General features: G+C 38.8%; 1 protein-coding gene across 2 annotated transcripts in view; it reads right to left on the reverse strand.

Moving 5' to 3' along the window:
• Positions 1-15,912, reverse strand: part of LOC104598790 (uncharacterized) — a 74,781-nt gene that overhangs the window by 18,768 nt on the left and 40,101 nt on the right. For both annotated transcript variants that reach the window (XM_010261011.3, XM_088900195.1), the window contains exons 15-18: positions 9,273-9,353; positions 9,110-9,180; positions 4,511-4,607; positions 4,357-4,416 (exon numbers count right to left, since the gene is read on the reverse strand). In XM_010261011.3, the coding sequence (XP_010259313.1) occupies positions 4,357-4,416; positions 4,511-4,607; positions 9,110-9,180; positions 9,273-9,353 (309 nt within the window). The remainder of the gene's footprint in view (positions 1-4,356; positions 4,417-4,510; positions 4,608-9,109; positions 9,181-9,272; positions 9,354-15,912) is intronic.

Below are 15,912 nucleotides of genomic sequence, written 5' to 3' on the forward strand. Positions count from 1 at the left end.
GGTATCTATCTAAGGGTGGAAAAGTAACTACTCTAATTAAAAGTGTGCTAGCTAGCCTCCCAGCTTTTTACATGTCTATCTTCCCATTACCATTTCAGGTGGCAGATCAGATTGAAAGAAGAATGAGAGATTTCCTCTGGAATGGCTGGAAGGACTCTTCCAAATATCATTTGGTGAAGTGGGATCATGTCTGCAAACATGTGTCTCATAGAGGTCTGGGTTTAAGGAGGGACTAACCAGTGTTTTAAAAGTCGTGCCTCAGGTGCGCCTACATAACCAAACAAGCTTTGGAGAAAGGTTATATAGTTGAGAAGTATGGTCTTTGTAGCAACAGCTTGGATGCAGAAACTGCCCTTTCATCCTATAAGTGTGTGGAAGGGCGTCTCAAGAGTTTACAGAAGTTTCTGTGAAGGATTTATCTTCGAGGTGAGTGATGGGAGGAAGGTGAGATTTTTGGCTGGATGTTTGGTGTGGTGACTTGGCACTAAAAGACAGATTTCCTTCCTTGTTTAATATATATGGCAGAAAACAAACTGGCATGGGTGGAAAATTCCTATGAGGTAAATGGTAGCTTGATCAGCTGGAGTCCTTTCAAGAGAAGTTTCAATGATTAGGAGATTGATCAGGTAACTGGCCTTCTGGCTCTTCTTCAGAACCAACACAGGACCTACAGACTCAAGACTCTAGATGTTGGAAGTGGACTTCAACTGGGTTCTTCACTTCAGTGGTAGGGGTGTCAATGGACCGGTTTAGGGTTGGACTCCTTCCAAATCAAAATCCATTTGGACGGATTGGACGGACCAATAAGACATATTGAATCTGGATGGACTGAATGGACCAATATGATATATTGGATTGGACCTGATCCGTTCATAACGAATTTATATTGGATTGAGCCAATATTTGGTGCATTAAAAGAAGATAAGAACATAGGTGTCAATGTACCGGGTTTGATTTGAAACCAATCTAAATTAACAAGAATTTGAACAGATTGGACAGTCTCTGGACTGGTCCAAAATTCATTGGACTGGATTGGACCAGGTCCATTTATAATGGACTCACATTGGACTGGACCGGATTGGACCAAATCCAGTCCAATTGACACCCCTATTCGGTGGTAGCCCTTGAGAAATGTTTGACTTTGACCAAGGAAATGCTAATGAAAAAAGGGTACACAGTACACCATCCAAGATAGACTGTTCATGCTTTGCAATTGAGGAAGAGACAGTTGGCCATTTGTTTGTGCACTCTAGTTTCAGTTCAGCTGTGTGGAGTCACTTCATAAGGGCTATGAATCTGCAGTGGTGCTGTCCCTTCTCAGCTATGTGTGGAGTCACTCAAGAATGGGGCTTTCCAGATACACACACACACACTGTATGTTATTTTTTTTCTTTATTTTTTAGCCAAATGGAATGACATTCGGATGCTTTGCCTTTGGAGCTTGTGTTGGTTTTCTTTCGTTAAACTTTTTATGAGAAAAAGTAAAGTATAATTTCAAAAACAAAAAACATGTACGACAAGCCGCTGAATTTAAAAATTTCAAAATGCACTAGGCTCTCAAGGGAATACCAAAAATACCAAATATCATGAGAATAAGCAAACAAAGTAAAGGGCTGTGTGCTGGTGCTGGTCACTGTAGGAAGAAAGAAATTCATGTATTTTTTCAGACAAGGAAAGAACCCTGGAAGAACTGTTAAACCTAATTATATTAAGGGCTGCCCACTGGCTAAAATCTTTGTAGTTGTTTTCAGACTTTCCTGTGGATGACTTGCTGAGAAATTGGAAAGAGGTTGCTACCACTGCTCGGTGCAGGAGGACTCTTTGTCCCTCTTGGTCCCCTCCCCTCTTGGGTTAATTTGAATTTCAATGGCAGTAGTGTAAGGAATCCAGGGCCCTCTGGGATTGGAGGAGTTTTCAGGAATGAGGGATTGTTATTGCTTTGTTCTCTTAGGGCTGAGATCTTTGCAGCGCTTGAAGGAATTGAAAGAGCAAAGGAATTAAATATCAGCCGATGATCCTGGAAGGCAATTCGAAGGTGGTGGTTAGCTGGTTGAAGAAAGAGGACAGTGGTTTGTGGAGCTATAACAATGAAAAGAAACAGTTCTTATGGCTGTGTAGGGACATGGAGATACAATACAGATGGGTGAAGAGGAGTGCCAACTCATTTGCAGATGGGTTGACCAAGCAAGGGGTGAATGGGGAGTCTATCTTTTGGGCTAATTTTTAATTTTTTCTCTTTGTATTCTGTTATTGGGGAGCTAAGATATTTTATCTCCCCTCTTGTATCCATAATCTCTCTTTTCTTTTAATATTAATGAAGCTGTTGTTATTGATAAAAAAAATGGTGGAACCCCCCGCCGAATGTTCAAGGGTTGTACAAGAGCGGCAATATGGTTGTGTAGGGACATGGAGATACAATACAGATGGGTGAAGAGGAGTGCCAACTCATTTGCAGATGGGTTGACCAAGCAAGGGGTGAATGGGGAGTCTATCTTTTGGGCTAATTTTTAATTTTTTCTCATTGTATTCTCTTTGTATTTTTTTATTGGGGAGCTAAGATATTTTATCTCCCCTCTTGTATCCATAATCTCTCTTTTCTTTTAATATTAATGAAGCTGTTGTTATTGATAAAAAAAAATGGTGGAACCCCCCGCCGAATGTTCAAGGGTTGTACAAGAGCGGCAATATGGTGGACAATATGGGAAGGAATCAAAGAATTTTTTCTGACAAGGAAAGGAGCAGAGAAGCAATCATGGAAATCATCACGTTCCAGTCATGGAATAAATGAAATAAATCAAAAAATGGATTTTTGTTCAAGAATGAAATCTTATTGGAACTGTCCATATCCGGTTCATCCTCCAGAACCATATTACATCCTGGATCTGATGAAATATGATGAATTGAGACAGTATTTTGTAAATACGTAATTATCTTGAACATATACCCCATTTCTTTATTTTCCCATCGCCTGGCCATGAACCTCCTTTTCTTTGGGTTTTGGATTCACTCAACTCTTCTAATTTCGATCCGAAGCGAAGAACGAAAAAAAACAAAAATAGACGTTGGAAACTCGAAATCCAATTATCAAAAATTTCGTTGGAATCGAACCAATAATCAATAGAGTAAATATAATAATAAGAGTTTTCAATTGGGTTAAATCCTTGAGAAGCTTTGATGACATTCCCACAAAAGACTTGCTTAGAAAGTGGAAGGAGGTGGCTGATTCTTCTCTTCCAAGAACTGTTATTAGGCCGGTTTGGGCCCCACCTCCTAGTGGGTTTTTTAAACTGAATTTTGACGGTAGTAGTGAGGGGAATCCAGGCCCTTCAGGTATTGGAGGTGTTTTTCGGAATGAGGAGGGATGAGTTATTGCCCTTTACTTGGGACCAATAAGTGTGGGAGATGCCTTGGGGGCAGAAATCCTGGCTGTGATATGGAAGAGATCCGAAAAGCAAAGGAGCTGAATACAAGAAAGTTGATCATAGAAGGGGATTCCAAGTTGTTTGTTAGCTGGCTGCAGAAAGACGAGACTGGATGGTGGAAATTTGTTAATGAAAGGAGGAAGTTTAAGTTTTTAACTCAGGATATAGAGATCAAGTTGCAGTGGGTTAAAATGAGTGCAAATGCTTTTTCTGATGTTTTGCCAAAGCAAGGGGTGGAAAGGGATCAACTTTTCTGGGCTGTTCTGTAATTGCTGCCCGCTATTGTCATCTTGGAGAGAGTTAAGAGAGTTTATCTCTCTCCCGGATGTTCTCTTGTATCTTTTTCATTATTAATGAAATTTCTGGTAATTGATCAAAACACACACACACACACTATATTCAGCTCAGCAACAAGCTTAATTAACACTAGAATCTCTGACAAGGCCCGAAAGGATCTACCAAACTCATCTCTGACAGCCCAGCTCTTCTAACATTTTCAAAAATCCTCCAATTCCTCTCTATCCAAAAAAAAAAACTTTGCTCTTGTTTCCTTGATTGGATGGCCATAAAGAAAATTTTTCATTGGACTGTCAAGGCTACCAAGTTCTAGTGTTGAAAAGAAATAAGAAAAAAAACCATAAGAATCTTGGAAAACTGCATGAAATTAATAAATGCTGCACATCTTAGGCCCATGAATCCTAAACCACCCCTTAAACCTATCCCCATCCTTCCTAGGCCCAAATCCTAGCTTTAAACCTTATTGTCACCTTAATTCTTTTCCATTATTTTTACAACAGTTCCCTATTTTCGGCACCCACCAAAGCGTGTATAAAGGTAAGCTATCCATCCTGCACCACATATGAAATAATATGGAGCACAGACACAAACAAACCAACAAAAGACAACTAATATTAAACAGATACAGTTAACTAACCTGATCAACAACATTCCCATGGGTATCTTGCATAAGCGGGCGATAATCTCCAAGGAAAAACTGTAGGGGAAATGAAAAAATATCAATAGAAAATTGAACAAACTGAATACACTGCTAAAAATAATATGTAGATCAACTTGAGAAATTATTATACCTGATCATATTTGGCATCTTTCTGGGACTCCCCTTGTCCAGTGTTTAATATGTGTATTTGACCAACTTCATCCGAAAGTATAATTGATGTCCCATCCCTACAGTAAGAGAAAAAAGCATTTCAAATACAAGTCTAAAACCTACATAGCACCATAAAGAACTATGAACAGTCATCGAGACCTGGTAAAAGGTCAAAGTTGAATTCCAAAGGTGCTAGCTCAAACTAAAAAAAATGTAGAAAGAACCTACTGCCCCCTATATCATTAACCTAGCACCAAAGTTTAAGGCTAAAGTTGCTTTGATCAAGCTTGTTATGTGCATTTGGATCCACCTAAAACATGAATGCCTCTAAAATAGAGCAAAATCGATTGCTACCTGATTGACACAATATTACTTCAAAGGTTCTTCCAACTTCATGCCCAAGTCTTTTAGAAGAATCTTAGCCACTGTAATTCAGCTACTTCATGAGCCATAGCCCCGTACTCTACCGCAACACAAGACCTAGACAAAACTACTTGCTTCTTGCTTCTCCAGGATATCAAACTCCCTCTTACAAGGTACAGTATTCCAATGTAGAACTATGATCCTTAGAGCCAGCCCAATCTGCAGCTTTAAAGGCTTCCACTTTCAGATGTCCATGTTTAGCATAAAGAATCCCACAACCTGGTAATACTTTGGCTAGAATCCTCTACAACAACAAGATGGGAGCATAGCTGATGCAAACACTGGTTGATAACACTTACCAGCGTTTGCATTGTTCATATCAATGAAAGTATCTGTCAGCTTCACTCCCAAATTTTCTGATCTCTTTCAAGAGATCTAGGACATACTTCCACTACTGTGATACAAAGATCCATTTCTTGGATCTTGCAACATTGATACTTCCACTTCAACAACACAGAGCCCTTATCTCAAACTCAATGGCAAGGAATCCTTTCAAATCCATGATCTCTGCATTTTATTATAACGATGATATCATCCACATATGCAAGCAACACTTTTAAGGAGTTCTCTCCTTCGATAAAGAAAGTACGATCTGCCTAAGAATAAAAGTACCCCTCTTTTTCAGAGTAGGCTAGAATCCATATCTAGTGTCATAGCCTCACTCCACTGACAACTAGCCATTGCCTCTACAACATTTTTAATCCACATAGAAGATGTAGAAGATAAAAAGGCTCTATATGAAGTTGACAACTTGACAATTTCTCTTCCCTTTGAGTAGTGCAATAGGAACATCAAAGTCATCAAATACGAGCAGGAACAGGAGGATGCCTGGGATTGGTTCCAACGAATCTGTTGGTCAAGAACAATCAACAATATTAGAATCCACTTTGCACCTCTTGTGCACCTGCAACTCCTTTGGCTTCTTCAGAATAAAGGCAACCTGAAGAACGACATCACCAAAGATAGGTATGGAAAAAGGAAAAGGCCTTTCTTTTATAAGCAAATGCCTTAATTTATGCAAATATGGGACTCCATTGAGCTGACAAGCCAAGACATGACCAAAAGACTTCGCCTTTAACTTTGCAATATTTTTCCTTACCCATAATATAGCCTAACTTCCCTTTTCAACAAATACACAATTTGACTGATCGAGACCATTCCACAAAGTCCCATTCAGTCTTGTGATGGTTAATTGTATGCTAGGGTTGCCATGACCAGTTTTCATTCTGATACTTTAACCCCACTACCACTTCCAAAAGAAGCTATCAAGCCAAACAAGTGTTGTAGGAATGATATCAACCACCTTTTGATCATTCCCAATCCCAACAACCAAACACAGCCAAAAAAGACCTCCCAAAACAGCTGCCACTCTTATGAATTCCAAGAGCACAGATTCCAATAAATTAACAGTCAAACAGGGCTATCAATAAAAAAAAGTGTAGAAAACATTTGAAAATATTCACATCACCTCAGAATAATATCCAGTCACTTCTGGCTTCTCCAGAAATATCAGGCAGCTCAAATCAATCAAGTTCCAGATTCAGATATTGCTTCAATTGAGCACTGTAATCAATGCATCCAAATCTGCACATTTTTCTATTTTTGTAGAAAAAAATTGCAGAACATTACTAAAATAACATTGTCTCCTATGGACTTCTGTATCAAAAATCTTCTAAAATTGAGCCTAATTGACTCGTAGGATTTTCTTCTATGACACCATGCTCAGGGTCCTATGAAAGAGACATTAAAGAATAGAAGCTCCCTACGACCCTCTTGCATGGACTAATACCAACATAGATTGCTTAGGGAAGAAAAGAGAAGAAAAACAATAAGAAAGAAGGGGAAGAGAAGAGACAATTGAGAGCTATCTTAATTAAGTTAGTTGACCAAAATGTGTATATTATAAAACTGAAGTTACAAATCTGCCCTTACACAAGTGTAGATGAACATTAACAAACTCCAATAAGAATAACATAAGGCTGCATTTGGTAGCGGTAAACGCAAATATGTATGGTGGAAATCAATCACGTACGAATTTAGGTGAAAGCAAATGGGGACCAGATTGTCAAACCCATTTGCGCTCATTTCATTTAGTATCAACAATGCAAAGAGGCTCATATTGGGCATTTGAAATGATACAAAAAACAATGGCGGATTATTGGACCCATTTTTTTGTTGCAAGTAGAGGCTGACATGCTCACATTTGCAGTGGTAACTGTTCTTTGCGAATCAGAACTGGGATTCAATGTCTCCAAGTGAAAATTGCCATTTATAGGCATGGGCACGAATCAAGCTTTTCACGAGCTATTCGAGCTAGGCTTGTAAAAGCTCGATTCAGATCAATCTAAACCAAGCTTCAAGCCCAACATATAGGCTCATTTGCTAATTGAGCTGAGCTCAAGCCCAATAAAGCTTTGCTAATGAGGTGCTCGAGCTGAGCACAAGCCCAATAACTAGTTTTTATAATTCTTAAATTTTCTTATGTAAAAAAATATAAGTATAATTTTTTATAGGAAGTTTGGCTCACAATTGAGCTTTTGAGTCGATCCGAATTCGAGCTCAAGCTCAAGCTTGAGTCTCATAGTTTTTTGGCAAGCCAAGCTTAAATAGACAAACATTCAGCTTGGCTCAACTCAATCCACCCATCCCATTTCCAATACGAAATCCAAAGAATGGTTTCCTCGTAGGGTGAAACCCAATCATCCTCTAAAACTGAGCTCCACCATTAAAGTTGTGAATTGAAATGGTTTCCTTGCAGGATGAAAGGCTTTAGAGCGCCACAGCTCAATCTCTCGATGCCCGTCTCTATTTTCGTATTAGATTATGACCCAAAAGGGATGAGAATGAGAGAGAGAGAGAGAGAGTACACTAAACCAAAACCAGAATATTGTTCTTACCTTGGTCGTCGATGGTATGGAAGGCAAATGTGAGGTGAACGTTGTATCGTATCCGGTGGGAAGAGAGGAGATGGAACAAGTCTTTAGTCTTTACTACGATGGAGAAGAAGGGAAAGTTTTAGATCAATTGTAAGCTTCCCACCGATACATCGATTTTCAGGGTAAAAAGTGACATGAATGGAGTTTTACACTGATTTATGAACAAGGTTATAAGAAGCTAAAAGCATAGTTGAGGCGTACTGGCCCAAAAAGGCGAGGTGTAAGCCTTAAAGTTTAAGAAAAAAATAATTAAAGTTTGTAAATTGATGAAAATAACATATAATATACTAAATTAAAATTATAGTAGGTACGCATATCTATAAACTAGAAGTTTATAAGCAATAAGTTTTGGCATTTAAGCATTAAATAAAATAATAATAACTAATCAACTAATAATTATAAATATTTTATATTTCATGTAAAGATATTATTATTATTATGAAAAAAATCAATTAGGAGAAGAACTGAGAAAAATAACAAACTTGGGACGTGTAGAATAATAAGAAAAATCTTGTTTGATTATTAAAAGGAAACTAAGAACCTCATTAGTCCTTTTTGTATTGAACTATCTTAACACTACGAAAAACTAATAGAATTTGATTTGCCTTATTAGTTTTTCACTTTTACTTTTTTATTTGGTCCATATTTATTGAAGTGTTTTTTCTATACTTTTAATTATAAAAAATACATATTTTTTGCATTAAATCACTAATTAATCATTGATATTTGAGGCTTAAGCTTTTTAAAACAATGTTTATGAGGTAAATTAATACCTCTACCAAACACCTGCAAAACAAGACCGAATGCAATATAACACCGGTTTGGAGTTTAGACCGCAAATAAACGCAGCCTAAGGAAATATTTGGTTGACATTTCTATAAGTTCCACTTCAGGGAAGGGAATATATTAAATGAAAGAAATCATTTTTTTATCAATAACTGTGAGAAATTCTATTTGATCGACCATGTACAACAATTTCTTTTGCACCCTGGATTGGACTTGTCCCACTAGCCACCCCTCCTCTCTTCTTTGTTCCTCTTAGAGAACCAACCCCCAATGCACGAACTTTCAATTACTAACCCTCCTTTTGCTAGCTCATCAGCCAAATAGACCTTGAGATCCGAATTGTAATTTGTATTCATTAAATGCAAAGAAATAGTTGATTATACGATGTAAAGAAGCCTATAGAAGATAAATCTTATGTATCCTCTTTAACTTACGGAGAAAATTTCCCATCCACCAACTTGAATCGTCCAGTTTCATATACACGAATAGGAATGCCTTCCCATATCTACAAAAAAATCATAATACCAAGACATCAAAAACAAGAAGTACAAAGAACAATAAAACCTTATAAAAGAGTTTTAACATCCAGAAACTTACATCCCAAAGGATAGTTTTTCCATCATACCCAGCACTCATAGCCATTCGTGGGTTGAAAGGATGTACATCCAGAACGTAAGTCTACCAAGAATATAAGAAGGAAATAGTCAGAAATAAATATCCTCTGAATTTAAAAAAAAAAAAGAAAAGGTTGTAAGAGAATTCACAAACCAAAACAAATTATCTTAAAAAGATAATGTAAGCAATGAAATGAGCAACACAAAATGGACCTACCACTAACAGAATTGAATTAAAAACTTATTAACATCTTCTCCATTTGTGTTAAGAGAGAAGGAAAGGGATATAATGATAAAGGAAAATAGAAACATAAAGAACATAGCACAACTACATGCAATTAGAGAAAAAAAATTGAAGGACAATGTAAAAGAAGGGAAGGGGGAGAAGTCAAGGATGAATAAGGGGAAGCGGGCCATATCCATAGTTCCAAACAACTTTGGGTAGCATTTATCTTAGGGAAGGAGAGCAATTAAGATTCTATATCTAGCAAATTACAACTTATGGATTAACACTATGGATGCAAGTCAGATCGGGCTGAGGTCAACCCTGACCCAACCCAATTGTTGAACCCCTCAACCCTTAAACTTTGCGTTGGGTTAGGATCAGGTTGGGTTCAGGTTGGCCCGACTTCTCTACTTCCTTTTGCCAAATGTACCTATTTCCTACACTCTTAAGGGTTTATGTTAATTCAATATTAGCATTATTATGTGTAAAAGAATACAGTACCATGTTTTAGAAAAAAATTACCCTTAAACTTAAAATTTTTGACATACAAAATACATGCATAAATATATAGATAGATAAATACATAAATACTTGCAACGAAAAAAAATACAAAAATATATAGATATACACATTTATGGATGCTGCATGAAACACATACTCTTCCACCCTAACCCAAACTTCAAACCAAGCCAACTATTTGGGATGGGTTCAGAATATATTTGTCTCTATGAAAAGAGAAGTAAGAGCAGCAACACAAGAGAAGAAGATGGCGAAAAGAGAAGGAAGAAGAAGAAGTATCGAATTATCTTCCCTTTCTCCTCTAATCCTTTTTTTATTAAGAATTAAAGTTAGAGTAATGACAAGTATGCCCTTAAGTGGGCGGCCAGCTAGGCAGTAACCTAAAGAAATTAAACAAATAGAAATAACAAGCCCATTAAGAGAGGCTCATTAGCCAACAATAAAAGAAAAGATATTACAAGAGAAGATACTAGGACCCATTCGGCCCAGTCTCTTTACACTCCCCCTCAAGCTGAGCATAGATGTCAATCATGCCTAGCTTGCTTATATAGTGTGTCATTTTCCCTCTTGGAACTCCCTTGGTCAAGATATCAGCAGCTTGCTCATCTGATGTGATGAATGGCAAACAAACTTCTCCTGAGGAAACTCTTTCCCTAATAAAATGCCTATCAACCTCAATGTGCTTAGTTCTGTCATGTTGAACAAGATTATGTGCAATGTTGATAGCTGCTTGGTTGTCACAGTAGAGCATCATTGGCTTCTCGTAGTCAACCACCAATTCTTCTAGAAGGGATCGTAGCCACAATAATTCTGACACACCATGTGCTATTGCCCTGTATTCTGCTTCAGCTGAGGATCTAGCAACTACAGACTGTTTCTTACTCCTCCATGACACAATGTTCCCAGCGAACAGAGCACAATAACCTGAGGTGGATCTCCTATCATCAATACATCCTGCCCAATCAGCATCAGTGAAAGCTTCCAGCTTCATGTGTCCATGTTTAGCAAACAGTATACCTTTCCCTGGAGTACCTTTCACATAACCCTTTCTGCAGCAGCTAAATGAGTATCTCTGGAAGAATGCATAAATTGACTAATAACACTTACTGCATAGCAATTATCTGGCCGAGTCATGCAAAGATATAACAACTTCCCAAGAAGTCTCTGAAACACCCCCTTATCAGATAAAAGCTCACCATCTGTAGCAGAAAGCTTATGATTAGGATCAATAGGAGTGGAGATTGGTTTAGCTCCAAGTTTACCAGTCTCAGCAAGGAGAGGTCAAGGGCATATTTACACTGAGAAATGAAGATACCATCCTTAGATCTAGCAACTTCAATGCCCAAAAAATACCGAAGATCTCCCAAATCCTTGGTCTCAAATTCAGAGTTGAGAAACCTTTTTAGTTTACTGACCTCTTGAGTGTCATTCCCGTGACCACAATATCATCAACATAAACTATCAAGAAGGTCACCAGAGAGCCATTTCTCTTCAAGAATAGGGTATGATCAGATTGAGTTTGTGTGTAGCCAAAGGAGACAAAAGAAGCCCTAAACCTCTCAAACCAAGCCCGAGGAGACTGTTTTAGACCATAAATAGATTTCTGCAATTTACACACCTTGCCTTGCATTTCCTTCCCATACACCCCTAGAGGCAAAGACATATAGACCTCTTCATGCAGGTCTCCATTTAAGAAGGCATTTTTAACATCAAACTGGTGTAGGGGCCGGTCAAAAGTAACAGCTAGATATAACAAAACCCTGACTGAGGTCATCTTAGCGACAGAAGCAAATGTCTCAAGATAGTCAATGCCATACATTTGAGTGTAGCCCTTAGCAACCAGCCTAGCCTTAAACCTCTCAATAGAGCCATCAGAGTGATATTTAATGGTAAACACCCATTTACATCCCACTGGTTCCTTCCCTTCAGGCAAGTCAACAATATCCCTGGTATGGTTCTTATGCAAAGCATCCAGTTCAGCCATCATAGCATCCCTCCATTCAAGTTGAGATAAGGCTTCCGGTACGGACCTGGGTATCACATGGGAAGAAACAGATGCAAGAAAATAGTAGTAGGACGGAGAGAGAAGGTTGTAAGACAGGTGTTTGGAGATACAATGGGCTATACACTTCCACTTGCCCTTGCGGAGAGCAATAGAAAGGTCAAGGTCTGGGAAAGCTGTAGATGGGTCAGAAGAAGGCTGACTTGTTACCTTAGTAATGATGAGAGGAGCAAGAGGCTCTTCTGTAAGAGTGGAAACAACATGCCCATGTCTGAATCTCTACCTTTGGTACCACCTTCGGTGAACAGGAGGAGGAGGAATTATAGGAGAATGAGGTAGGAGAGGAGGAGGAATAGGAATATCGGAGGTAGGTCCAGTGGGAGAAGTAGACACCTCATGATAGGACTCAAGAGGAATGGGAAGAGGAATAGTTGGAGACATAGCAAAGGGCTCTTATGATTTCTCCCCCTTAGGAGAAATGCTAAAGAAACGAGTCAACTCAGCAAAGGTGACACCGAGATACAAAGCGGGTGCCACGAACTGGATCAAAACAGCAATATCCCTTTTGTGTGGAAGCATATCCCAGAAAAACACATTTATGAGCCTTAGGTTCAAACTTGTGCCTTTGATGACTGTGAATATGCACATAGCAAGTTCACCCAAAAACACAGCGAGGAAGAGAAAAAATATCCTCATCCAGGAAGAGAAGGCTAAAGGGGGTTTTGAAGTCAAGGACCCGGGAGGGCATATGGTTGATCAAAAAAGTAGCAATAAGAACAGCATCTCCCCAAAATTTTATAGGAACATGGGATGCAAACAAGAGGGATCTGGCAACTTCAACCACACGTTTGTTCTTCCTTTCTGCCACCCCGTTTTGTTGTGGAGTGTAGGAACAAGAACTTTGATGAATAACCCCAAAAGTTTCAAGATAGGTGGAGAGGGTTCTCTCAAAATACTCCTTAGCATTATCAGAACAGAATATTTTGATACGAGTGTTAAACTGGGTGAGGATGAGTTCAGGAAATTTTTGCACAATAGCTAGTACTTCAACCATGGATTTCATGAGATAAATCCAAGTGTAACGAGAGTAGTCATCAATAAAAAGGATAAAGTACCTGTAACCCCCCATAGTTGGCTAATGATATGGCCCCCACACGTTAGAGTGAACAATATGAAAAGGAGAAAGTGATCTTTTATTGCTTACTGAATAAGAATGTCTACAATGCTTTGCCAGTTCACACGACTCACAATGAAGACTCGATAAAGACACTCCCTTAAACATATCTGGAAACAAATGACTCAAAGCAGAAAATGACAAATGACCAAACCGAAAGTGACATAACAAGACTTTGTTAACAGACTCTGACAAAACTGACTCTAAAGCAACTCCATGAGGTGGTTCCAAAGCTCGATCCGGTGTGTCCAGCAAGTATATTCCGTTCGCCTCATGGCCACTCCCAATCATCCTCTGAGATTGCAGGTCCTGAAAAACACAATGAGTGGAAAAAAAGGTTATGCTGCAATTCATGGATTTAGTTAAGCTGCTAACAGATAAAAGGTTTGTTTTAAGTTTAGGGACATGAAAGACAGAGGATAAATAAAGGGTGTCAGAGGTCTTTATATCTCCTTTACCAAAGATGGGAGCAAGGGATATTTTCTCTTTGCCAGAGAGAAGGTGGTATGAGCAAAAGAGATTAGACAGGCTGGTCATATGGTCTAATGCACCGGAATCAATAATCCAAGGGATTTTATGATTACCTGAAACTGAAGCATGATTTGCAGAAGCACGAATACCTGAGTGAGCAAATGCTGATGAAGATGATGTGTTGTTGCTGGAAGAGTGAGGTGAAGAAATAATAGCTTCCAAGTGATTTAGTAGCCTCTCATACTTTTCAAAATCCGCCTTCATTGTTGCCAACTGCTCAATGGTTGATTTCTCTTCACTTTCCTTATTTCCTCCTTCAGGTACTGTAGCAACATTAGCCGCCTTAGGCTTTCCTACCTGACTGCCCTTCTTAGAGTTGTTGTTATTCTTAAACCCATCAGGAAGAAGCTCAGAATGAAGCTTCCAGCAAGTGTCCTTTGTATGCCTCGGTTTCTTGCAATATTCACATATATGCTCCTTTTTCTCAATAGGACCCTTTGGCTTTATTACAGCATGTGCAAAGTGTTCTGTAGGTAGACCCTACAATTGAACTTGCCGCCTACTCTCCTCACTGCTTATCATAGCATATGCCTGGGAAAGAGTAACCTCATCTCTGGCCAGGATATTTTGCCTAATGATGTCAAACTCAAGGTTGAGTCCAGTGAGAAATTCAAACACCCTATTTCTCTCCACCAACTTCCTATACATTTCAGCATCATTCTCACTCTCCCATACAACTGTCTCCATAACATCAATTTCTTGCCATAGGGATTTCAATATAGAGTAGTAGAGCGCTACACTCTTCTCCCTCTGTCTTAGGTTCTTCACATCACTTTTCAACTTATAGACTCTGGCTACATTCAACTTCTATGAATAGGTCTCAGTAACACTGTCCCATATCTCCTTAGCCGAAGACATCTAGAGATAACGCTGACTTATGAAGTTGCATAGAATTGACCAACCATCCTATGACAGTATAGTTCTCTTGCATCCATTTCTCAAATTCAGGGTCTGTCTCTTCCGGTTTCACTTTACTACCTGTGAGATACCCGAGTTTTCCTCTACTACAGACAAATTCTTATAGATTGTGCCCAAGCAAGATAATTTGTCCCATCTAGCTTGATTGTGGTTACACCAGTCAAAACGGAATCTACAGAGCCAAGGCCTGAAACCGGCACTTGCTTGAACTCACTTCCATATGGCTCCATTAATCAAACGAAAATCAAAGAACCAGAAGTTTTGTCTATATAAACTTACTTGAAGTCAAACTAGAACCCAGATGCTTGAAAACTAGGGTCTTCCTCCGTCCAGCTGTTGGGGAGGAAGAGAGAAGATGCAGTCGCTCCTACCAGAACTCCCCAATCTCTTCCAAACCTGAACCGCCCTCCTTTAGGAGTCACAAGACACCTCCCAAGCACAGAGCGCCACACCCAAAACTTTACCTGTACCTTCGAAAATCTCTAATCGGCTAGGGTTTTGGGCAGCAACAGAATAGCACCGCTTCTTGGCAATATCCAGCAAGATTTAAACTCTCCAAACCCTCTACCAACTAGGCCAGAGATCCTCTGAACTATAGAGAATCTATCTCTTCATACACTCTCTTAATCTAAGGGTGTATGGGAAAAGAAGAAGAAAGAAAAAAAAGGAAGAAATAGACATGCTCTGATACCAAGATGTAAATCAGTCCTCAAATATTAGGTGTAAATTTGAAGATTAGAAGAAAAAGGAAGAAGAGAAGTAAGAGCAGCAACACAAGAGAAGAAGATGGCGAAAAGAGAAGGAAGAAGAAGAAGTATCGAATTATCTTCCCTTTCTCCTCTAATCCTTTTTTTATTAAGAATTAAAGTTCGAGTAATGACAAGTATGCCCTTAAGTGGGCGGCCAGCTAGGCAGCAACATAAAGAGATTAAACAAAAAGAAATAACAGGCCCATTAAGAGAGGCCCATTAGCCAACAATAAAAGAAAATATATTACAAAAGAAGATACTAGGACCCATTCGGCCCAGTCTCTTTACAAAAAGATAAATGAAAATTTATCCAATGGTTCCAAGACGCCATCAAACCACCAAGTTTGAACTTTGAACCCTCCCCCCCCAAAAAAAATAGAGGATGCAAAAAGTTTGCCTACTCCAGCAAGAAGAACAATACAAATATAGTGCAATAATACAAAAATAATCAAGGAAAGTAATATGATTGACAAATGATCATAGCTCAGGTGATAAAATACAGGC

The sequence above is a fragment of the Nelumbo nucifera genome, chromosome 3 (genome assembly GCF_055504915.1).
Source record: "Nelumbo nucifera cultivar China Antique chromosome 3, China Antique-T2T, whole genome shotgun sequence".
Classification (NCBI taxonomy): Eukaryota; Viridiplantae; Streptophyta; class Magnoliopsida; order Proteales; family Nelumbonaceae; genus Nelumbo; species Nelumbo nucifera.